Genomic DNA, 23,265 nt, shown 5'->3' on the forward strand with positions numbered 1-23,265 from the left:
TTTTATTAATCTTCTGGATTTCTGTTTGCTGTCTCTCTATGGAATGTTGCAGCCTGTTATATTTGTCATTATGCTGTTCTGTAATCTTCTTCATTTCCATTAATGCTACTATGTCTGTGTGTTCCTCGGCTTGTTCTGTGTTTTGCTTGATCTCCTTCCTGATCTCTTGAAGAGTTCTGTATATTAATCTTTTGTATTCTACCTCTGCTAATTCCAGGAAGTTTTCTGTATCCAGAAGATTTCTTGATTCCTTGTTTTGGGAGCTTTCTGAAGCCATCATGGTCTGCCTCTCTGTGTGATTTGGTATTGACTTTTGAGTCTGAACCATCTATAAGTTATTGTATTTATTTTATGTTTGCTTACGGTGTCCTAGCTTCTTGTTTTGATACGCCCAAATAGGCTGTTCAACTGAGCTAGTTTGATTATTGGCGTCTTTGAAGCTGCAGTGTCCTGTCACCAGGTGGTTAGAGCTGTTTCTAAGTGTACGAGCCCAGGAGTCCATTAACTTTTCTTATACAGATTCAGCTCAGGTGTCCAGGTAGTGGGTCACCATGTGTGTAGTGCAGGCACTTGCCTACAGTCTTAGATGGGCAGGGGTGATTGGTGTAGGCACAGGCATCTGGCTGCTGTAGGGTATCATGAGCTGAGCAAGGCAGGAGGCTGACTGCTGTCCCTGAGTGTGTGGGAGGAAACCATGTCCCTTTTTCCTGGAGCACATGGGTGGGTGAGTTTCATACCCAGACTCTGGGCACCAAATACAGTTGGCTTTAAGGACTGGGAGGTACTGTCTTAGTTATCTTATGCTGCTATAACAAATTCTACAAGTGGATGGCTTTAACAAAGAGAAACTTATTTCCTCGCGGTAAAGTAGGCTAAAAGTCCAAATTCAGGGTGTCAGCTCCAGGGGAAAGCTTTCTCTCTCTGTCGGCCTTCTCACAATCTTCCCCTGGACTAGGAGCTTCTCTGTGCAGGAACCCCAGGTCCAAAGGACACACTCTGCTCCTTTCTTGGTGGCATGAGGTCCCCCTGTCTCTCTGCTTGCTTCTGTCTTTTATGTCTCAAGAGATTGCCTCAAGACATAATGCAATCCTGTAGGTTGAGTCCTGCCTCACTAACACAACTGCTGCCCATCCTCCCTCATTAACATCATAACCTACCCACTAACCCACTGCTGTCCAGTCGATTCTGACTCATAGTGACTCTATAGGACAGAGTAGAACTGCACCATAGAGTTTCCAAGGGGCACCTGGCAGATTCAAACTGCTGACCGCTTGGTTAGCAGCCGTAGCACTTAACCACTACGCCACCAGGGTTTCCCCCTTAACATCATAGAGGCAGGATTTACAACATAAGGAAAATCACACACACCAGGAATTATGGCCCAGCCCAATTGATACACACATTTTTGAGGGGACATAACTCAATCCATGACAGGTATTACTTATCCTTGGTGCCCTCTTGTGGGTGGATAGGTGTTGTGGGTGGAGCCATTAGTCCTCAAACTGCTGATGTGGGTAGGTGAGGACTCTGCTTAATAGGCAAAGCAGTGTTAAAGGTCATGAACCTGCCTCCACCGTATAGCTGAAACAGTTGAGTTTAGGCTTCACGTATATACCCTGTTGTACTGTGCTAATGAGGGCCTATGCTGTCAAAATGGGCCCACATAGGTCTGTGCAGGGGTGAAAGGCATTCAAAGTCTGTGGACCACTTAAGCCTGTGCCTGGGCAAAGGAGCTGTTTGTTTCTGCCCTGAGTTCCCAGCTTAGGGTAGCTGGCAGATTATTTTTTCCCGTTTGTTAATTTTTCTTCTCCAAAGCTGGGTGAATGGCTCAGGGTGTGTGACAGGTCCTACTTCCGGCCCAGGGAAAGCGCTATCAGTGAAGCCAGTTTAGGATCCCATGCAGAGGGGGGCGGGGTCAGGTATACGAGAGTTTTTCCCAAAGGGGTGTTTTTTGGTCTGTGCAGTGTATTAGATGCATGTACTTACCTTTTGCCGAGAGTGCTGCTTTTCACTGATTCTGGAGGCGTGAGTGGACTATCCGCCCCTTGGTCACTACTCCCGATGTGGAAAACATATCCCGAATGCCACTGCTAGCTTCACCATGCTCGTGCCAACGGATCCGGCCTGCGGGGTGCCGGTTCTCGCCGGGTCAGGTCTGGCAACTCCTCCCTGCTTTTCATCTCACTCTCTTTTGCCCTGCCACTCAGTCTGATTCCTCAACTTTGTCTTTAATGTTCAGGGCTCCTAGATTGTCATATATAATCAACCCACCTGTTTTTTCAGGTCTTTGTTGTAAGAGTTGCCACAGGAAGCGTCTGACTACTCTGCTATCTTGGCGCTGCCTCGATGAACGAAATTTTTAATTTAAGAGGTCCCTTTCTTGTTTTTTGTTATTTGTGCTTTGCACAAACAACAGAAAACAAGTAATTCTTAAAACGTGGTGTGTGAAATATTGCAGGTTTTGAATTTTACGATGTTACTAATGAAAAGAGGAATGATTTCTGTTAAGGTCATTAGCTAGTTTTTTAATGAGCTCTGCAGGATTCCTTTACTGCCTTTTTAAAAATTATTTTAAGAATTTGTACTTTTCTCTCATTCCTGTGTTTGTTTTATCATATTTAATTTGGGTGACCTTATTTTGTCAGGTTTGATTTGGGTATGTGAATACTTCCTGGATGTTTGTAAATAAGTACGCTTTGGAATGATGAAGTGTGGTTTTTAGGTTGTGGATACTCCAGGGATTTTGGACCACCCTCTGGAGGATCGGAACACCATTGAGATGCAGGCCATCACAGCGCTGGCCCACCTTCGTGCTGCTGTTCTGTACGTGATGGATCTGTCTGAGCAGTGCGGCCATGGATTGAAGGAGCAGCTTGAACTCTTCCAAAACATCAGGCCTCTGTTTCTCAATAAGGTGAGCATGATAAACCAGTGTTTTAGTTTAAAACCTGCAGTGTGAAGATAATAATTTTATTTTTCTTCCTTGCTAGCCACTTATTGTTGTAGCAAACAAATGTGATGTGAAGAAAATAGCTGAACTTTCTGAAGATGATCAGGTAAATCACCTAAACATTTTTTAACAGTTTCAATGTTGCTTACCTGGTAGTTCCAGATCTCATTTTTAGTCAAAAGCATAGAAGGAATTTTAGCAATACTAATCCATTTTTTAATTTTACATTAATATAATGGCTTCAGTGGTTGAGTGACATGACCATTATAAAAACTTAGTGACAAACTAAAACTAAAGTACGGGTTTCCTGATTCCTCCTCTATGGGTCTATGGGGAAAAAAAAAGTCCATGGATTTAATGTTTGATGTAGTGAACCTTTGGTAAATGCATTTACTTTACGTTAAGAAGGACTCTTATCTTAGAATGATGCCTTTTAGAAAGCAGAATACCTTAAGATACACTTTATTTCTTTCTTGCTTAAAGATCTTGTGTACTAGAGGAACATTTTCTAAAGTTTATAGTAGGATGTTCATAAGTGTTACTTGATAAAAGAAGTTCTTGGCTAAATACGTTTGGGAAATCATTGACTCAACAAAGGAAAACGAGCTTCTGTAAATTATTGTAATAGACGACTTTTCAGAACACTTGAATATGCAATATTTACTATAAATTTCCAAGGGGAAGATAATATAACTGGCATCTGTAGTCCTTCCAAAGAGGTGTGGTTCAGGATGACATAGCCCTGCATTACAAGACTGGTTGTTAGAGTCCTGGACCAGCAGCAGCACTCCCACCTGTCCAGTTGTTAGAAATGCACGTTCTCAACCCCGACCCCAGACCTCCTGAATCAGAAACCCACCAGTCTGTGGTTAAAGAAGCCCTCCAGGTGATTCTGATGTATACTGATGAGAAGCACTTCAGTAAATAATGTATTAGATCCAGCCATTTCTCCCAGAATATACTTCTTTCACACAAAGTGTAAGGCCTTCAGATAGAAGGAGCGTTCTGCCCTTTTCTCAGTGTCTCTTTCTTGTTCTATTTGAAAATATAACATTTCGTAAGAATTACATTTTTTTACAACAGCTGTACTGGTTTCTTTAAAGAGCTATAATGTATTGTTTAAATTACTAATTTTATAAACATGGACCTCAGAGAATTGTCTTAAAAAAACTCAGTTATCTGCTGTGTGATTTCAGTTTTCAGGCTAAAATGAATTAGAGGGTTGTAAGAGGGAAGAGAAGGTCCCTGGGTGGTGCCAACAGTTTGTACTTGTCCACTAATGCAAAGGTTGGCAGTTGAAACCCACCCAGCGACACCCCACAAGAAAGGCGTGGCGGTCTGCTTCTGTTAAAAATGACAGCCGAGAAAGCCCTGTGGAGCAGCAGGTAACACATGAGGTTGCCATGAATCAGAATCGACTTGACAGCAGTGGACATACACGCACAGAGAGGGGAGAGCAGGTAGACCGGAAGGGTTTAAGGAGTGCAGTACTTAAATGCCCACATGTTGAGGTCAGGTGTGTTCAAGTCCCAGCTTTACCACTTTCTGGCTGTATGATAGGGAAGTTTGTTAACCTTTATGAATCTTAATTTTTTCGTCCAAAAATAGAGGTAATACCTGTATCCCAGGGTTGTTGGGAAGATTTAATGAATTTGGAAGACAGATAGGTAATGGTAGCTATTATGATATTACTAAGGAGCCCCGGTGGTGCAGTGATTAAGTGCTCAGCTGCTAACCGAAAGGTTGGCTGTTCAAACCCACCCAGTTGGCTCCATGGGAGAAGGACCTGGCTTTCATCTTCCATAAAGTTTACAGCCAAGAAAACCCTATGGGACAGTTGTGCTCTGTCACGTGGCATTGCTATGAGTTGGACTTGACAGCATCTAATGACAACATCACGGAATTGCTATATAGTAAATAACCAGTAGTGCTTCTTACTTCATCAGAAGGAGCCCTGGTGGTGCAGAGATTAAGCACTTGGCTGACAACTGAAAGGTCAGCTGTTCGTACCCACCAGCTGCTCCATGGGAAGAAGATGTGACAGTCTGCTTCCGTAAAGATTACAGCCTTGGAAACCCTATGGGGCAGTTCTGCTCTGTCCTGTTGGGTTCCTATGAGTTGGAATCGACTTGACAGCATTGGGCAACTTCCTCAAAGCAGTGCTGCAAAGTAGATTATTAACCCCTTGTGCATATGCTGAATGTTTAACATTGTGTACAGGGAGGTTCAGTGACTGTCTCAGGCTCACATGCTAGTAAGAATCATCAGAAGTGGTACCGAAACCCAGGTTTCCTGTAAGGCGTGTGCTCTTTCCATTAAAAAAAGAGGAGGAAATTTCTAAACTGGCAAGTTAGACCGTGTAATAATGGAAATATATCTTGTTCAGGAGTATCTTAAAGAAGTATGATAGGATTGGTCACACTGCATCAAATTGATAGTCAAATTTAGAGTTAGATATAAAACTCATTTGATGGAGAAGCGTAAAAATGAAGTCTCTTACAGACTTAGTAATTTATAAGTGCTAGATTCAGAAACATTTATATTGTTTTCTAACAGCACGGTATTAAAAACACTGTAGACAATTGATAACTTTAATTTTACCTAGAAGTCTCTTTGTTGGAGGATGAGGTCTTAACAGAATGTTTTAGAGAGCCTTGGAATTTGCTTGCGATAGTCTGGTGTTTGATCCTCCCAGTGATTTGTATTTTCTTAGTCCTGGAAGAATATAGGAAAAAAAATAACTTTTTAGGAGATTTCTGTTCTTTAAAAGAGTTTAAAACAAACCACAGGTATTGAACGATAAACATTTGCAACATTAATTTGAGTAACAGTGAATAAGTAATGCATTTCTCAATTCCTTTGTATTCCCAGAAAATATTTGTAGATTTGCAGACCGAAGGATTTCCTGTAATAGAGACCAGCACCCTGACTGAGGAAGGTGTTACTCAGGTTAAAACAGAGGTCAGTGCTTCCTTAAAATCAGAGATCGGTGCTTTTACTGTCTTTCTCTTGATTTAGAGGTCAGCCACGGGAAACAGTTTTCTGTCTAGGTGTTGGTAATACTCTGAGGACTCACCCAGCTAGACTCAGGAAGAGTGCACTGGTTAGTAAGGTAGCATTAAAGCCCTTCACCTGAACACTAGGACTTCTCATCCCTGGTTGAGTGATGGGAATTTGAAGAGATAGTTTATGTTAAGGATTGAATTTTGTCTCCCCAAAATGTGTTGTAATTCCTTATCCTAGTGGTTAAGAGCTCAGCTGCTAACCAGGAGGTTGGCAGTTCAAATCCCCCAGCTGCTCCTTGGAAACCCTATGGGGCAGTTCTACTCTGTCCTATAGGGTCACTATGAGCGGAAATGGACTCCACGGCAATGGGTTTGGTGTGGTTTTGTTTTTATACTTGTGGATGTAATCCCATTTGGGAATAGAGCTTTCTTTATTATGTTGAGGCCATATCAGTATAGGGTGTGTCTTAAGGGCATCACCTTTGATGTATAAACCAAGCTGGTTAAGCAGAGAGCTAGAAGCAGAGATGGGAGAGGATAGACGCCATGCCACATGGAGATTACCAAGGAGCCAAGGAATAAGCACCTTGCCCCAGAGCCAACAGAGAGAAAGCCTTCCTCTAGAGCCAGCACCCTGATTCAGACTTCTGGCCTCCTAAACTGTGAGACAATACATTTCTATTTGTTAAAGCCGGGCATTTGCGGTAGTTTTGTTAAAGCAGTACGAGATAACTAAAAAACCAAACCCATTGCCATCAAGTCAATTCCGACTCATAGCAACCCTATAGGACAGGGTAGAAATGCCCCGTAGAGTTTCCAAGGAGCGCCTGGTGGATTTGAACAGCCGACCCTTTGGGTAGCAGCTGTAGCACTTAACCACTACGCCACCGGGGTTTCCTGGATAACTAAGGCAGTTGGTAATTCCAGCCATAGATCATTTTAACTTAAAGTAACTATATGCCTTGTCTCTTGGCCTACTAATATTTCCATAGGGGCTACTTTGAAAAGTGCGTTTACGGGACCCGTTACAGAAGTAGAAGGAAAAAAAAAAATGTATGAAAAGCAGGAACAGCTTGGGAGAGGCAGTTTTCATATTAGATTTCACATGCTTTTTTTTTTTCTTTATGTCATTTTTTTCCTGAAAATAATAATTAAAAAAAAAAAATATGATGCTGTTGATTTACTCAGGGATTAGTTTCTCAAGTTGGAAGCATGAGGTGGAAAATGACATAGTTAATATTTTTTATACTCCTTCAGGAAGGACAGATAGAGGTCACTGGAAGTCTTGGAGAGGATCACTAATGTTGGGAGGAAGGTTCAGAGTGGGGTGTGGGAGGAGGTTAAAGATAAACCTTGCCAGTGTTTTCAGAATTTGCCCAAGATTAGCTCTCAGCCTGAAATGAGAAGAGGAAGCTGCTTCCTTTCTATATGTGCGTGGTGTGCTACAGTGTTAGTTACATAGACTTTTGGGGTAGTACCTGAGAACTTAGCTTACGTATGTGTTACGGGTTGGATTGTGTCCTCCAAAAATGTGTCAGCTTGGCTAGGCCATGATTCCCAGTATTGTGTGGTTGTGCACCATTTTGTGATCTGATATGATTATCCTGTGTGTTGCACATCCTAATCTCTATGATATCAATGAAGCAGGATTAGAGGCAGTTATGTTAATGAGGCAGAACTCAGTGGACAGGATTAAGTTGAATCTTGAGTCAGTCTGTTTTGAGATATAAAAGAGAAGTGAGTAGAGAGACATGGGGACCTCGTACCACCAAGAAAGTAGAGCCAGGGGGACACGTCCTTTGGAACGGGTTCCCTGTGCTGTGAAGCTCCTAGTCCAGGGGAAGATTGATGACGAGGACCTTCCCCTGGAGCCGACAGAAAGGAAAGCCTTCCCCTGAAGCTGGCACCCTGAATTCAGACTTCTAGGCTTCTAGACTGAGACAGAATACATTTCTGTTTATTAAAGCCATCCACTTGCGGTATTTCTGTTATAGGAGCATTTTTTTAGATAACTAAAACAATATGTTAAATATTGCTGAGGGAAATGAGTAGCAAGTCCTAAGAATGTAGATGTACACAAATAAACCTCTGAGCCATAATCTGCCGGTTAGCAGGGACTCTGATTCTTGAGTCTTCTCTGGGTTTAACAGGTGGCTGTTGTGCTCTGTCTTTGTGACTTTATGTCCTTTGTTTTATAAATTACTAGGCTTGTGATAGGCTTTTGGCTCATCGAGTTGAAACCAAAATGAAAGGAAATAAAGTGAATGAGGTGCTGAACAGATTGCATTTAGCTGTACCCAACAAAAGAGATGATAAGGTAAGATCGCCTTTTCAGAATGCATTTGAAATATGGTCATTATGTTGCTGATACAAACTCAGTAGCTGCTGCTTGTATGCTTTTTTTCCCAGGGGTTATAGATACAGTTAAACACACATGGATTTTATAAGTGGCATTGAGTTTCTCATTCGTATTAGAAGTTATGTGTGTAAATGTTAAAGAGTTGAACATGCGAACAAGAGTATAAAGCACCAAGTTAAAAACCTCCTCCTCATTCTACCAGAGGCAGTTGCTGTTAATACCATCTTGTTTATCCTTCCAGGAAAATTTTTGGTAGATAGCTGCTGTTGAGTTGACTGACTGATGGCAACCTTTTGTGCAAGGAATGAATAAGAAACCCACAATCTTCGGCATGTTTGAGCCCATTGCTGCAGCTGTTGTGCCGATCCATCTCACTGAGGGTCTCCCTCGCCCCTGTTGGCTCTCTGCTTCAAACATGATGTCCTCCTTTAGCGATCGATGCCTCTTAATGATATGTCCAAAGCAAACGAGTTGGACAGTGTTCTGCTGTGATCCATAAGGCTAATTTTTGGACATAGGTTGTCAGGCCTTTCTTCCTAGTCTTATCTTAGTCTGAAAACCTGTGTACCATGGTGACCCTGTTGGTATTTGAAATAGCAGTAGCATAGATTCCAGCATCATGGCAGCGCAGAAACCACCACACTAAGCATGACAAACGGACAGGTGGTGGCTTTAGGTATATAAGCATATTAAAAACATGTGTTTTAAACACAAGTGGAAGTGTATTACATTCCCTTAAGATTTTCATTTTATCTTAAGAATGTCACATATGTGTATTTGTATTAACACTGGAAGCTCCAACTCGTTCATTTTCTTTTATGTTGTATGTACATATTGCAGTCAAGCAGTCCTCTATCATCTCTAATTTCTTGCCATTGCAAACAGCAGGAGTGCACATCTTTATACATATGTCTGTTTTGTACAAAGACGTTTATATCTGCAGAGTTTTGCACATGTATCTCTTGAGTAAATTTTAACCATTGGAATAGATGAGCCGCAAGGTACGTGCATTGAAAATATTATTGTCCTCCAAAATGCCTTTGTCATTTATACTCTGCCAATAGTTTGGGAACATGTTTCCCTACAGCACCTACCACTTAGGTATTAGCTTCTGTCACTCTAGTAGTTTATGATGGGTTTATTGTTGTCGTGTATTTCTTAAATGATTAGTGCCGGTGAGCATTTTTTATATGCTTACTGGCCTTTTAATTGCCTTAGGCTGTTTGTCTTTTATTCTTTGATCTGTCAGTTGTATACTGAGATCAGACCTTTGTTGTATATACACTGAAAATTTTCTCTTTTTGCCACTTGGCATTTGGTTTTGAGGATCTTTTTTACCCCAAAGAAATTACACATTTAAAAATTATTAATATTTCCTTTATGCATACTGGATTTTTTTTTGTCATGCATAGAAAGGCCTATCATTCATTCCATGAATATTCTAAAAAAAGAATCTTTGTGCTTTTTCCTATACTTCTGTGGTTTAAGGAGCCCTGGTGGTGCAGTGGTTAAGTGCACTATTGTTCACTGAAAGGCTGGCGGTTGGAACCTACCAGCCGCTCGGTGAACGAAAGATGTGGCAGTCTGCTTCCATAAAGATTTACAGCCTTGAAAACCTTCTGGGGCAGGTCTCCTCTGTCCTTACAGGTCACTATGAGTCAGAATCAACTCCATGGCAATGAGTTTGGTTGGGTTTTTTTCATGGTTTAATTTTTATTGTACCTCTCTATTAAATAGAAGTCTTTGCTGTGTCTTGAATTTTTGTAATGTGGGGAGGTGGTGGAGGTGATTAGCCAGCTCTGTTTTCAAATGGCTAGCCATTTACCTCAGATCTCATTATGGAATAGTTAATGCATCTTTCCACCAAATTCTCATAGGTAGTTGGGTTTATGTCTCAGTTTCTCTCTTCCAGTGATCTCCTGTTGTTTTTCCTCTACTATTTTTCTTTTTCCATAATTTTCTAGGTAATCTTGGTGTTCAGTTTTTCTCACTGCACTTTAGAATCTGCTCGTGGACTTTCCCTGACATTCTTGCCTAAATTACCCTGCAGCCCAGTCCATTGGCCCAAATAATCTGTGATATTTTGACCAGTCTGGGTCTCCTTTTCTAACCCTAACAGATGTAGAATTGGCTTGTAGTCTTTAATTAAAATTTTTTTTTTCTCATTCAATAAGGTGTTTTACATAATATTTTCAATAACACCTTCTTAGGAGAGGCCTCCTTTCATCCCGGCAGGAGTAGTGGCACGTAAGAAGAGAATGGAGATTGAGGAGCCTAAGAAGAAAAGGGTAGGCCACTTTAACTCTTAACCTGACTTGGACGTGGAAAGAAAGGCAGATGCCTGTAAGCATCACTAGTAACGGAGTGTTAGGGTCACAAAGCATGTGTCCTGTCAAGAGCCTCCTAGATGCCCGCACTGTTAGGTCCTGGGAACATAGCAGTGAAAGACTGCCAAAGTCCCTGCTCTTTGGGAATTTGCGTTTTAGTTAACGGGAAATAGCAGTGAGCAAAATGTATAAGTAAGATACATAGTACGTCAGATGATAAAAACCAAACAGCTTTCCTACCAGAAACAAGAGTTGAATCCACAGGATATTGAAAGGATTGGATGTTAGATTGGAAGAGGAGGGTGCATAGCATTTCTAAACCTGAAAGGTAAAATAAAGCTGCTTTTTTCTCCATTGCAGGAACGAGATATTGAGCTGGAAATGGGAGATGATTATATTTTGGATCTTCAGAGTAAGTGCTGTAGAGAACAGAGTGTAATCATTACCTGAAAATGCCAGCTTGCACATGAAGTGTTTCTGAATAGTGAAAGAAATTTAATAAGGAAAAGTCTTCCAGCATATCTGTTAATTTTTAATTTCTTAAAGGTTAAGCATTGCATACAGATAGGGCTCTGTGAGGTTTTTTTCTCCTTCCAGGTAATTTTCTGTCCTTTCAGGATGAGTGGATTGTTCTTCTAGCCTTCACAGCAGAGAGAGGTTGAAGCAGATTGATATTGTTATTTGTTGCTTATACCTTTTGCTTTCCTTGAGGTGTTTTTTTTCTTTTTTTTTTTTTAATGTTTGTTTTTATTCTCTGGACACTTGGCCCTGAGATATTGAAATAACCTTGGGCAGTGTTTAGAGTAATTGTTAATCATAGTGTTTTCCTTCTGTCGTGTTGAATACAAGTGCTCTGTTATGTTTGTAGAGAGATGTGACTTGGTATAACAGCACTCATTTGGGCACATCATGGTTGAAGATACTAATACTATAAACTTCACCTTTTTGTTTGTTTTTAACTTTAGAGTACTGGGACTTAATGAATTCATCCGAAAAATATGATAAGATACCAGAGATCTGGGAAGGCCATAATGTAGCTGATTACATTGATCCTGACATCATGAGGGTCAGTGACACCTTTTATATTGTGTGATTTTTTTTTTCCCCCTTTTTATATGACCACTGGAAGATATAAGCATAAGTCCTGGCTCACCTGTATCTGTTCCCTTGGTTCTTTATCTGCATCCTCCCTGAAACCTACCAATCATTGATGCTGAGTGTTAACTGGAGGAAGTCACACAACTTTTCAGACTGGGGCCATTGCACGGGAATTTTCCTGTCTCAGCAGGGCCCTCCACATAGCTCTGTTAATCCTGTTGCTTGCTTATATTCTTTCATTAAGGCTACTGAAGGCTTTTTCCACTTTTTCTCCAACCTCCTACCATGCTTCCCTCTTCCAGACTCGTCAGGTAACCTCACTATGCAGAGAAAATGGAGTCCACGGGGTGTGAATTCTCTGATCACCCCCTTTTTCTGCCCACACCCCCACTGATGTGCTAATGTGGTCAAGAGGTTTCCCTTCTCCTGGTGCAGATTCATTCCTCTGCTTGTCCTCGTGTTCTCATCAGCTCTGTCTGTAGGATTTTGCTCTGTTGCTGCTGTCTTACTAAGATTTCAGTTCCTCTCTCCCTGCTTGCATTTTCTTAGCACATAAATGTCTGCACATTTTCCTACCTTATTAAAAAACAAAATTTTTCTTTAACTGTGTATTCTCTTTTAGCTGTTAATTCTCTCAAATTGTTTGATAACATACTTCATAAAATATTATCTGTCTGCATTTCCTCCTTTTTCTACTATTCAGTTCCCAAATGCCCTCAATTTATAATTTCAGTCTTATTTCCTCTACAAGTTCTTCATACCCTACATTTCAAATTCAATTTCTGTTCTAGAAATTGATCTGGGTAAGAGCATCATGGTGTATTTAGGTACCAAAGTAATAAACATTGTTAGGCCTCCTTTACTCCCTTCTGTTCCTGTTTATTCCACTTCTGAAATATCCTTGTTCCTGATGTCTGATTTTTATATGCACTGTCTTTGTCTTGATTGGTCTTCGATTTTTTTTTTTTTTTTTAACTGTATGGACACAGATTATATTGGGATGACATTATATTAGATAATTGAGGTACTGTAGTATAAGATTGTAGTATATATAGTTTTAATTCTTTTAGAATCTGAGGTTATTTCCTGTTGTTATTTATCTGTTGGGAGCTCTGAGGAATGAGGAACGTGATGCCTGGGCATTTTAAACCTTAATGTTTACAGTGGAAACCCTGGTGGCATAGTGGTTAAGTGCAGTTCGAATTTACCAGGCGCCCCTTGGAAACTCTGTGGGGCAGTTCTACTCTGTCCTGTAGGGTCACTATGAGTCGGAATTGACCTGACGGCAGTAGTAGTCTTTTTTTTTTTTAATGTTTAGGGTAACTGTTTTTAAAGAAAAAGAAATGGCACAGACCAATTCACAACATGCTGTCAGTATTTGTGTGGTCTTCATTTTCTTCACAAAGTCCATTTTCTTTAAGATAACAGCTCCAGCACGTAGTGTGAGGCCTAAATGTCGTTCTGAACCATGATACTCATTGTGTCCTCAAAGATTTAGGGAAAACGTAGTTCCTATATGAACATTGCTACAGCTATTTGAGTTTTTCATTTCTAATTTGTGTAATTAACTCTTTTTAAAAGAAATTACAAGAGCTAGAAAAAGAAGAAGAACTAAGAACAGCTGCTGGAGAGTATGACAGTGACTCTGAAAGTGAAGATGAGGAAGTAATGGAAATCCGACAGTTGGCCAAACAAATCAGAGAAAAAAAGAAATTGAAAATTCTTCAATCAAAAGAAAAGAATACACAGGGACCCAGAATGCCTCGAACTGCTAAGAAGGCAAGTTTTTGTGTCTTTTCAAAGAGACGTGACACATTTCTTTGCATGTCGGATTCCTGTGTAATCACTGCCAAACAAAACTTTTGAGTCCATCTGTGGCCCTAAGATTTTAGGTACTTTGTTTTGTTGGTATATTGATTAGCAAGATTGATTCTTAAACCTGATGTAAGCATTTGCATATAGTACTTTGTGTAAAAATCTGTTTTTATTTTTCTTGGGAAAATACCCAAAAGGATTGCTAGATAATAAGTGTATACATTTAACTTTATAAGACACTGTCAAACTTTTTCTCAAGGGTCTTTACTGTTTTGCATTCCACGAGCCAGAGATTCTGGGTGCCCCAGGTCCTCCAGTTCCTTGGTATTGATGGTCATTTTAAGTATGGTTTTAACTTTCATTCCTCTAATGAATAATGATTATCATTGTTTTATGTACTTATTTGCCTCAGTGTATCTTCTTTGGTAAAGTGTTCAAATCTTTTGCCTATTTTTTAAATTGGATTTTTAGTATTCTAAAATTACATATTGTAGATAAAAGTTATTTTTTATCAGATATCCTTTTCCCAAATAATTTTCCTAGTCAGACTTTCCTTTTCTTTATGTTGTCCGTTAAAAAATCAAAATATTTTTATTTTGATGAGGTCCAATTTATAAAAATTCTCTTTTGTAGTTTATGCTTTTTGTGTCCTGGTTAAGAAACCTTTGCCTCCCAAATATGCGTTTGGGCATTTTTCTCTCATATTCCATATTCTTTTTGGGGTGACAGGTGGTTCTGTGTTTGCCACCCCTGTGACCAGGGCAGGGTCCTGAACTACCCGGAATGGGGAGCTAAGAGAGGAGCAATTGCCCTGAAGAAAGAGGAAGACAGCGGTGCTGGGCAGCCAAGATATAAGGGGAAAGGAAAGGAAATAACTTGAAATTATAGAAACCTCTCCGTGGATATTCGTATATTTGAAAATACTGTTTCCATATGGGAAGGAACCATGGTGGCACAAACAGTTAAGCACTTGGCTGTTAACCAAAACGTTGGCAGTTCAAACCCACCCAGCAGCTCCATGGGAGAAAACCCTATGGGGCAAATCAACTTGATGACACCTAGTAACAACGTATTCACACGATGGCAAATGACAGGTTATGAACAGACTGGGACGTTTTTGTTTTCCTCTTAGGTGTGCTCAGTAAGTGTTCGGGCTAAGGTGTTAGAGCTGTGGAGTCTGTTTTGGGGCACATGTCTTAACCCCTTAGCTCTGGTATTGTCATCCCTACAATGGAGAGAGTAACTCCAGGCTTGTTGTGAAGAGCAGATGGACATGAGTATACTCCGTATCTTACACATAACAATTGCTCTGTTAGCTTTCATGTGCCCTAATGCATCGGTTTGAACTTTCCAAAAACATGAAAGTGAGTCCAAGTAAAAAAATAACAGTTTCTAAGACAAACTGTCCTATATTATCATAGAAGTATATTTTCCTTTGAAATTTTTTATAACATTCTACCAAACTAATTTTGCTTAAAGTGTTTTTTCTTTCCTTTTCAGGTTCAGCGAAAAGTTTTGGAGAATGAGATGCGAAATCTTGGTGTTAACATGGACAATAAAGACAACGTAAGTGTGTAGGGATGGTATTAGACATGTATGTAGTTGGGTGCCGCTTTGTTAATAAAGAAAGATGGGTTCTTAGAAATCTGGAAATAGTCATATAAATATTTCTAATAAAATTCATATTAAAAAACACAAGGAAAGGAATTAGATCTTTTGATATTTCTAATGAAGAGATTTATTGGTATGGGATCTTGAGTTGAAATAGGTGATGAGCAACTCATTACATAAGATTTAATGCCTTAAATATATAATGCTGTTGGTACAAAAGGATGGAATTTTCAAAACTCAGTTCTTGTTATTGTTCACAATTTGTGAAAATATTTAAGAAGACTTTGCATATTCCAAAGTCTTCAGTTACCAAGATAAATCATCCATAAGGGTGCAGAAGGTTTCCCTTTCTTCTACTTTAATTTTCTATTTTAGTTAATGTTGCTGTAATATGTAAGAACATCTCAGTACTCTTTCTTTGTAAAAATGTTTTGTTGATGTTTTATTATATATGTATATTGTTTCCCATGTCCCTGTTAATGGGAACGAAAACCGTGGTGACGTAGCGGTTAGGAGTTACATCTGCTAACCAAAAGGTTGGCAGTTTGAATCCACCAAGCGCTCCTTGGAAATTCTGTGGGGCAGTTCTACGCTATCTTAGAGGGTTGCTAAGAGTTGGAATAGACTCAGGCAACAGGTTTGGTTTTGGTTTTTGTTACTGGAACATTTGGAAAATTGTATTTATGCTCATACCCTGCACATATTTAAAAAAAAAAAGAAACTCATTGCCATTGAGTCAATCCTGACTCACAGCTACCCTATAAAAAAAATAGGACAGAGTAAAATTGTCCCATAGGGTTTCCAAGCAGTGGCTGGTTGGATTTGAACTACCGACCTTTTGGTTAGCAGCCGAACATTTAACCAGTGTACCACCAGGGCTCCACCTGCACATATTACGTTGATTTTTTTTTTTTTCCCATTTTCATTATGATATACACAGTTTTTCATTTTAGGGTAAATTTATAAAATTTAACACTTTTAATTGAGTAAAAAAAATAACGTCTTTATTTTGGGACTTTTAGACTTGAAATTTAAAAATTCATTTATTTGCTATCTCATAGAATTTAAGATGGCTTGTAAGAAGTATGCCAGAGAATTTAAAAATTAGCACCAGCGAGAAAATATAAACTAGAATAGAATGTCAAAGAGAACAAATAGCTGAATTTATGTTGTACTACATAATTTCTATATTTGAACTGAGTTTAATTTTAAGCTTTCTTGGTGACTAAAGTTACATAGTACTTTCACTGAGTTTAGTTATCAAATAAATAGGAGGTAGGAGGTATTACCAGGTCTCAGCATGAGGGACTTAGGCTGTAAATAGTTCAAACTGTGTTCCTGTGACCCTAAAGACTGGAAGGCATCTCCATATCTGCTGTTAAGAATTTGGCAGAACATGTACATTTTTACATATAAGAATTTTTCATACTCGGTTATTTCCAGAAAACAGATTATCAGAAGTGGGATTACCAAACTCAGAGCATGACATTGTATCAGATTTCTTTCCAAAAGGATCAGGTTAATTTGTATTTTAATCAGCAATTTGTGAAAGTACCCATTTTCCTGCATCTTTGTTTGCATGGAGTTATTTTAATGTACATATATATAGCTTTTGATTTTTTATTGTTTATAAGTATTTTGCTTACTGCCTGCTTATTTTTTGGAATAGATTTATCATCCTTATTTTACAGATAAGGTAACTGGGGATAAGCAAGATTAAGAAATTTTTGTCTGGAATATAAATTTTGATGCAAATTTAATGATTTAGTATAACGAAAATTTTTTAAATGGGTAAAATTTAAAAAGGAGTTAAAATCAGCTTTGTAACATAAAGCAGCTTGTGTTCAGTGAAAAGGAATGTTTGACCGATGGTTAACCAGAAATTAATTATGTATATTTTAAAACTCTTTACTTATCTGATAATGGTTCTAAAAATTCCTCACCATCCCTCCTGTTGGTAAAGTCTTTTTTGTTTTTAGCACTAAATCTGGAAGCAAGGCTGAGGCCCTGAAGCTCTAGACTTACTCTGTCCTTCATGATTTTCAGGCCCACTATGCAGTCCAGGCAAGAAGATCGCGGAGTATTACTAGGAAAAGAAAGCGGGAAGATTCTGCTCCACCCTCTTCTTTGGCCCGGAGTCGCAGTTGCTCTCGAACACCACGTGATGTTTCTGGTCTTCGGGATGTCAAGGTTAGTGTCTGTAAGAAGTGATAGTAATAATAATAAACCCTCTATTTTTTCTTTCTTAAATTTAAAACAGCTTGGGGGCAATGTCTGACCTCCTCAACCCCACAAGGCTGACTCCCATGAGGTGGGAGCCAGACAGGCCTCTTGTCTCCTCCATCTTTACTAATTCTGACACCAACCATCCCCTCACTCAGCACTCTCTACTTCTCTGCTGAGTTCGATAATTCGTTGCAAGGGCCACACAGAACTCACAGACTATTCTCACAATTATGGGATTTATTAGGGAAGTAAGTTAAAATTCAGGCTCTGGAACACTCAAGATACAGTTTTTCTATCAGGACAGCCTCTTCCTGGCCCTCAGCCTCTCCCAGAGGCACTCGGCTATCTCTATGCTGCTGGGTCTTTCCTGCCACCACTTCTCACCATCTTTAGGGTTACAGCTTGCTCTCTCTCTTGGTCTCCTGCTTCCAGGGCTTTTCAGTGCAAGGATCCCGGGTCCAAAGGACATGTTCTCCCCTCCTGGCTTTTCTTCCTTGGTGGTGGTAGAATCCTCCTCTCTGCTCTGGAATTGGCACTCTTTTAAGGCAAAACTGACCAGTTCTCTTTGTGGGCCACAATTACCCTATCACGCAGTCTCACCCAGTCACCTGGGTGGGAGTTAGAAGACCACGGCTAAAAAGATGACGCAAAAGTAATCAGTCGCACCCAACTTACACGAAGGGATCAGGGCAAACGCCAGCATTTGTCATTTGGAGCAGGCCGGAACTTACAGGCAGAGAGGTTATCAGGTGCACTTGTTCCCCCATTTTCTTGGCATCCTTTAGAGGTGTGCTTGAGCCAGGACCCAGTTGGGTGCTCCATGGACCTGTGCCCAGCACGTGGGCTGTTCGTTTTTGGAGGAGTGAACAGATGAGTGGCCTTATAACACAGGGATAAATACAGCTGGGCACTTCAGGCCATGGGCCCTAAGTTCCAACAACCCCATCGCCTAGGAACCAGCCCAGGCCGAGCCCTTCCGGTCTGCTCTTTTGAGACAGTCCTGCTTGTCTTCCCATTATTGTGGGATATCTTTCTCTTCAAATAGTTTGAGTTACTATCATATAGTCATTTGTAGTGTCTTTTGGGAGAGAACCTTCGGGTGTACAGGCATACCTCGGAGATATTGTGGCTTTGGTTCCAGATCCCCACGATAAAACAATTCTCAATAAAGCGAGTCACACAAATTTTTTGGTTTCCTAGTGCATATAAAAGTTACGTTTACACTGTAGTCTTTTAAGTGTACAGTAGCATTATGTCTAAAAAACAATGTGCCTACCTTAATTGAAAAATACAGCTAAAAATGCTGACAATCATCTGAGCCTCCAGTGAGTCGTAACCTTTTGCGGGTGGAGGGTCTTAGCTCAGTGTTGATGGCTGCTGACTGATCAGGGTGGTGGTTGCTGAAGGTTGGGGTGGCTGTGACGATTTCTTACTGTAAGACAACGATGAAGTTTGCCTCATTGTTCGACTCTTCCATTCATGAAAGATGTCTCTGTAGCATTCGATGTTGTTTGATTGCCTTTTACCCATGGTAGAACTTCTTTCAAAATTGAGGTCAGTCCTCTCAAACCCTGCTGCTGCTTTATCAATGAAGTTTATGTAATATTCTAAATCATTTGTTGTCAACAGTGTTCACAGCGTCTTCACTAGGAGTGGATCCATTTCAAGAAACCACTTGCTTTGTTCATTCATAAGAAGTGACTTCTCATCCATTAAAGTTTTGTCATAAGATTGCAGCAGTTCAGGCTCCACTTCTAATTCTGGTTCTCTTGCTGTTTCCACCACATGTGCAGTTAGTTCCTCCATTGAAGTCTTGAACCTTCAAAGTCATTCATGAGAGTTGGAATTAGCTTCTAACATGTCGATATTTTGACCTCCTCGCATGAATCATGAGTGTTCTTAATGGCACCTAGAATGGTGAATCCTTTCCAGAATGTTTCAATTTACTATGCCCATGTTCATCAGAGGAGTCACTATCTGTGTGTGGCAGCTATAGCCACACATAGATAAACCTGAAAGTCTAAATTACTCCTTGACCTATGGGCTGCAGAGTGGGTATTGTGTTAGCACACATGAAAACATTAATCTTCTACATCTCCATCGGAGCTCTTAGGTGCATTGTCAATGAGCAGTAGTACCTTGAAAGGAATCTTTTTTTCTGAGCAGTAGGTCTCAACAGTGGGCTTAAAATATTCAGCAAACCATTGTTGTAAACAGATGTGCCGCCATCCAGGCTTTGTTGTTCCATTTGTAGAGCACAAACCAAACCAAACCATTTGCCATTGAACTGATTCTGACTCATAGCAACCCTACAGGACAGAGTAGAACTGCCCCATATTATTTCCAAGTAGCGGCTGGTGGATTCGAACTGCTGACTTTTTGGTTAGCAGCCATAGCTCTTAACCAGTATGCCACCAGGGCAAATTTAGCATAATTTTTAAGGGCTGTAGGATTTTCAGAATAGTAAATGAGCATTGGCTTCAACTTAAAGTCACCAGCTACATTAGTGTCTGACAAGAGAGTCAGCCCGTTCTTTGAAGCTTAAACGAAAGGCTGTTTTGTCTACACTGAAAGTCTGTTGTTTAATGTAGTCCCCTTCAGTTATCTCGGCTAGGTCTTCTGGGTAACTTGCTGTAACTTCTACGTTAGCACTTGCGGCTTCACCTTGCACCTTTATGTTATGGAGATAGCTTCTTTCTTTAACCCTCATGAACCAACTTCCGCTAGCTTCAAACTTTTCTTCTGTAGCTTCCTTACTTCTCTCAGCCTTCATAGAATTAAAGAAATTAGGGCCTTGCTCTGGATTTGACTTAAGGGAATGCTGTGGCTGGTTTAACCTTCTATCTGGACCACTAAAATTTTATCCATATTGGCAATAAGGCTGTTTTGCTTTCTTAACCATTTGTGTGTTCACTGGAGTAGCACTTCTAATTTCCTTCAAGAACTTTGCTTTGCATTCACAACTTGGCTGTTTGGCACAAGAGGTGTAGCTTTTGGCTTATTTCACATTTCGACTTGCCTCCCTCACTAAGCTTAATCATTTCTAGCTTTTAAAGTGAGAAACATGTGACTCTTCCTTTCACTTGTAGGGCTGTTGATTGGCCTAATTTGCTATTGTCCTTGTCTTAGGTATCTAATGCTGCTGTAACAGAAATACCACAAGTGGATGGCTTTAACAAACAGAAATTTATTCTCTCACAGTCTAGGAGGCTAGAAGTCCAAATTCAGGGCGTCAGCTCCAGGGGAGGGCTTTCTCTCTCTTTCGGCTCTGGCTGAATGTCCTTGTCATCAACCTTCCCCTGAGTCTAGGAGCTTCTCAGCACAGGGACCCCAAGTCCAAAGGATGTGCTCTGGTCCCAGCTCTTGATGGTGGTAATGAGGTCCCTCTCCTCTCTGCCTGCTTCTGTTTTATATCTCAAAAGAAAATTCACTCAATACAACTTAATCCTGTAGATTGTGTTCTGTCTCAACACAACTCCCTCTGATCCTGCCTCATTAACATCACGGAGATTAGGATTTATAACACATAAGATCACAGATTGGAGGACAACCATGCAGTACTAGGAATCATAACCTAGCCAAGTAGGCTAACATTATTGGGGTGACAGTTCAATCTATAACAGTCGTGTCTTGGACTAGGAGGCCCAAGGAGAGGGAGAGAGATGGGGGAACCGCTGGTTGGAGCAGTCAGCACACACATTTATCAATGAAATTTGCCATCTTATATAGGTGTAGTTGTGGTGCCCCAAAACAATTACTGTAGTAACATCAGAGATCACTGATCACAGATCATCATAAACAGTTATAATAAAAATGAAGAAGTTTGAAATATTGCGACAATTACCAAAATGTGACACAGAGACACAAAGTTTGCACGTGCTGTTGGAAAAATGGCACTGTTAGACTGGCTTGATGCAGGGTTGCCACAAACCTTCAATTTGTAAGAAAACACAGTATCTGTGAAGCACATTAAAGTCTCTTTTGGCATAACTTCCTTTTATTAAAAAACACCTGGTAGTTTCAGCATTTTGAAAATTCAGGTACATGGGAAAGTCTACATATAAACTAGGAAGGATTTTTTTTTTTTTAATGGGAATTAGACTGAAAAGGGCATATAATGGAAAGACCACTGGACTTGAAGGGGAGGAGAGGAATTTTCTTCTGTGCCTGTGATATTCTAGGCATTTAAGCATATTAGTTAATCTTCATAACAACCTCAAGGGGGTATAAGTATTATTATCCCCATTTATAAGAAAAGATTGACTTGCCTGAAGGCATGGCCTGTCTAACTTTGAAGCTTAAGCTTTCCATTTTGTACCATTTCTATCTAGAAGTCTGTGTTTAATATTGGCTTTGCCACTTGTTAATCAGATGTGAGTAGTAAATTTTCATGGGCCTGAGTCTCAGTTTCTTAGTTTGGGTAAGAGAGATTTAGAACAGATGTATTTTAATCTTCCAGGTCTAAAATGCGTCTAGTCTTTCTAAGTATAAAACCTGTCCTAGATAAAATTTTCACGTAGTCTTCATATGCTCTGAGGGACAACAGCAGTGAACCAAGACTATCAGGGTCTCTTTTTTCATAGAACTTAACAGATTAGTGGTATTAAGACAGATTGTTACCAAATATAATACGCAGTGGAAATTTGTGTTTCAGTAGCTTAAGTATTTTATGTTTCTACCTCCTTTGCAGATGGTGAAAAAAGCCAAGACTATGATGAAGAAGGCTCAGAAGAAGATGAATCGCTTGGGGAAGAAAGGGGAGGCAGATAGACACGTATTTGATATGAAGCCCAAACACTTACTCTCTGGAAAGAGGAAATCTGGTAAAAAGGACAGGAGATAAGTGTCCTTTTTGATTGAAACTGTTTGGCTGAACTATGGGGTTTTTTTCTTTGTTGTGTTTTATTGGTGTGTGTGTGTGCATGTGCATTAAAATATACAAAACATGAAAGTTACCATTTTAACCACTTTTTGAGTGTATGAGTGATGTTAAGCACGTACATGCTTTTTTTGTTTGATTTGGTTTGCTTTTGTATTTCATTAAGTTGGAGTAAAGAATATAAACTAAAAATAACTAAATCACTGCTTTGCTGAAAATCATGGTTATCCTTTAGCTATACAGATGTGAGAAATTTTTGTTATACCACAATATTACAAATATTTTGAATGCATTTAATGGAATTTTGCTTGCTTCAGAGTCACAATATTGCAAAGGCCTATTGATGTAGCTGTGTTGTTTTTGATGGAGAAAAACCTTATTCTCTTCTGCAGAGGAAACCTCTGTTTCCCCCACACACATTGTCCTTTTTTTACTGGAAAACATCTCCACTTGTAGACTTGGGGAGATGGCTACCAGGGTCCATGCTCTGTAGACATGGGAGGGAGTGGGTGGTAATGAGTATTTTGGAACCACAGAGCTTCAAAGGTGCTCTTAAATTATTTTCTGTTGCTTTTGTACAATACATCATTGTAAATCTGTCTTCACCTAATTTATCCCAAATAAATTTATATCAGGAAGTAGTTTTGTTTTAATGTTGTCATCTTTTACATAACGATGTCTCTGTTTCCTTATGTTTAGTGTCTTAGCCTTGATATATTTTAGTAATTTCTTTGTCTGGGTTGATATCTGGTTGCTCTGTCTTGTGTTCTAGTTTCGGGTTGTTATCTGATGTTACTGATTTTCTGACTGGAGGACTCCCTGTAGTATTGTAATTTCGGTTTGGTTTTTGCGAATTCCCTAGACTTCTGTTTATCTGGAAATGTCCTAATTTTGCCATCATATTTGAGAGACAGTTTTGCTGGATATATGATTCTTGGCTGGCAGTTTTTTTCTTTAAGCCTTTATGTATGTCATCCCATTGCCTTCTTGCCTGC

The 23,265-nt window shown here is 39.8% G+C and overlaps 1 protein-coding gene across 2 annotated transcripts in view; it reads left to right on the top strand.

Annotated features, from left to right (window-relative positions):
• GTPBP4 (GTP binding protein 4) overlaps positions 1–22,911 on the top strand; it is a 44,270-nt gene extending 21,359 nt beyond the window's left edge. For both annotated transcript variants that reach the window (XM_003410518.4, XM_064285072.1), the window contains 11 exons: positions 2,723–2,914; positions 2,991–3,056; positions 5,822–5,911; positions 8,162–8,272; positions 10,525–10,602; positions 11,002–11,053; positions 11,607–11,707; positions 13,321–13,518; positions 15,055–15,120; positions 17,212–17,355; positions 22,082–22,911. In XM_003410518.4, coding sequence (XP_003410566.1) covers positions 2,723–2,914; positions 2,991–3,056; positions 5,822–5,911; positions 8,162–8,272; positions 10,525–10,602; positions 11,002–11,053; positions 11,607–11,707; positions 13,321–13,518; positions 15,055–15,120; positions 17,212–17,355; positions 22,082–22,234 — 1,251 coding nt within the window. In that variant the 3' untranslated portion in view covers positions 22,235–22,911. The remainder of the gene's footprint in view (positions 1–2,722; positions 2,915–2,990; positions 3,057–5,821; positions 5,912–8,161; positions 8,273–10,524; positions 10,603–11,001; positions 11,054–11,606; positions 11,708–13,320; positions 13,519–15,054; positions 15,121–17,211; positions 17,356–22,081) is intronic.
• Positions 22,912–23,265: the final 354 nt, after the last annotated feature.

The sequence above is a fragment of the Loxodonta africana genome, chromosome 4 (genome assembly GCF_030014295.1).
Source record: "Loxodonta africana isolate mLoxAfr1 chromosome 4, mLoxAfr1.hap2, whole genome shotgun sequence".
NCBI classification, from domain to species: domain Eukaryota; kingdom Metazoa; phylum Chordata; class Mammalia; order Proboscidea; family Elephantidae; genus Loxodonta; species Loxodonta africana.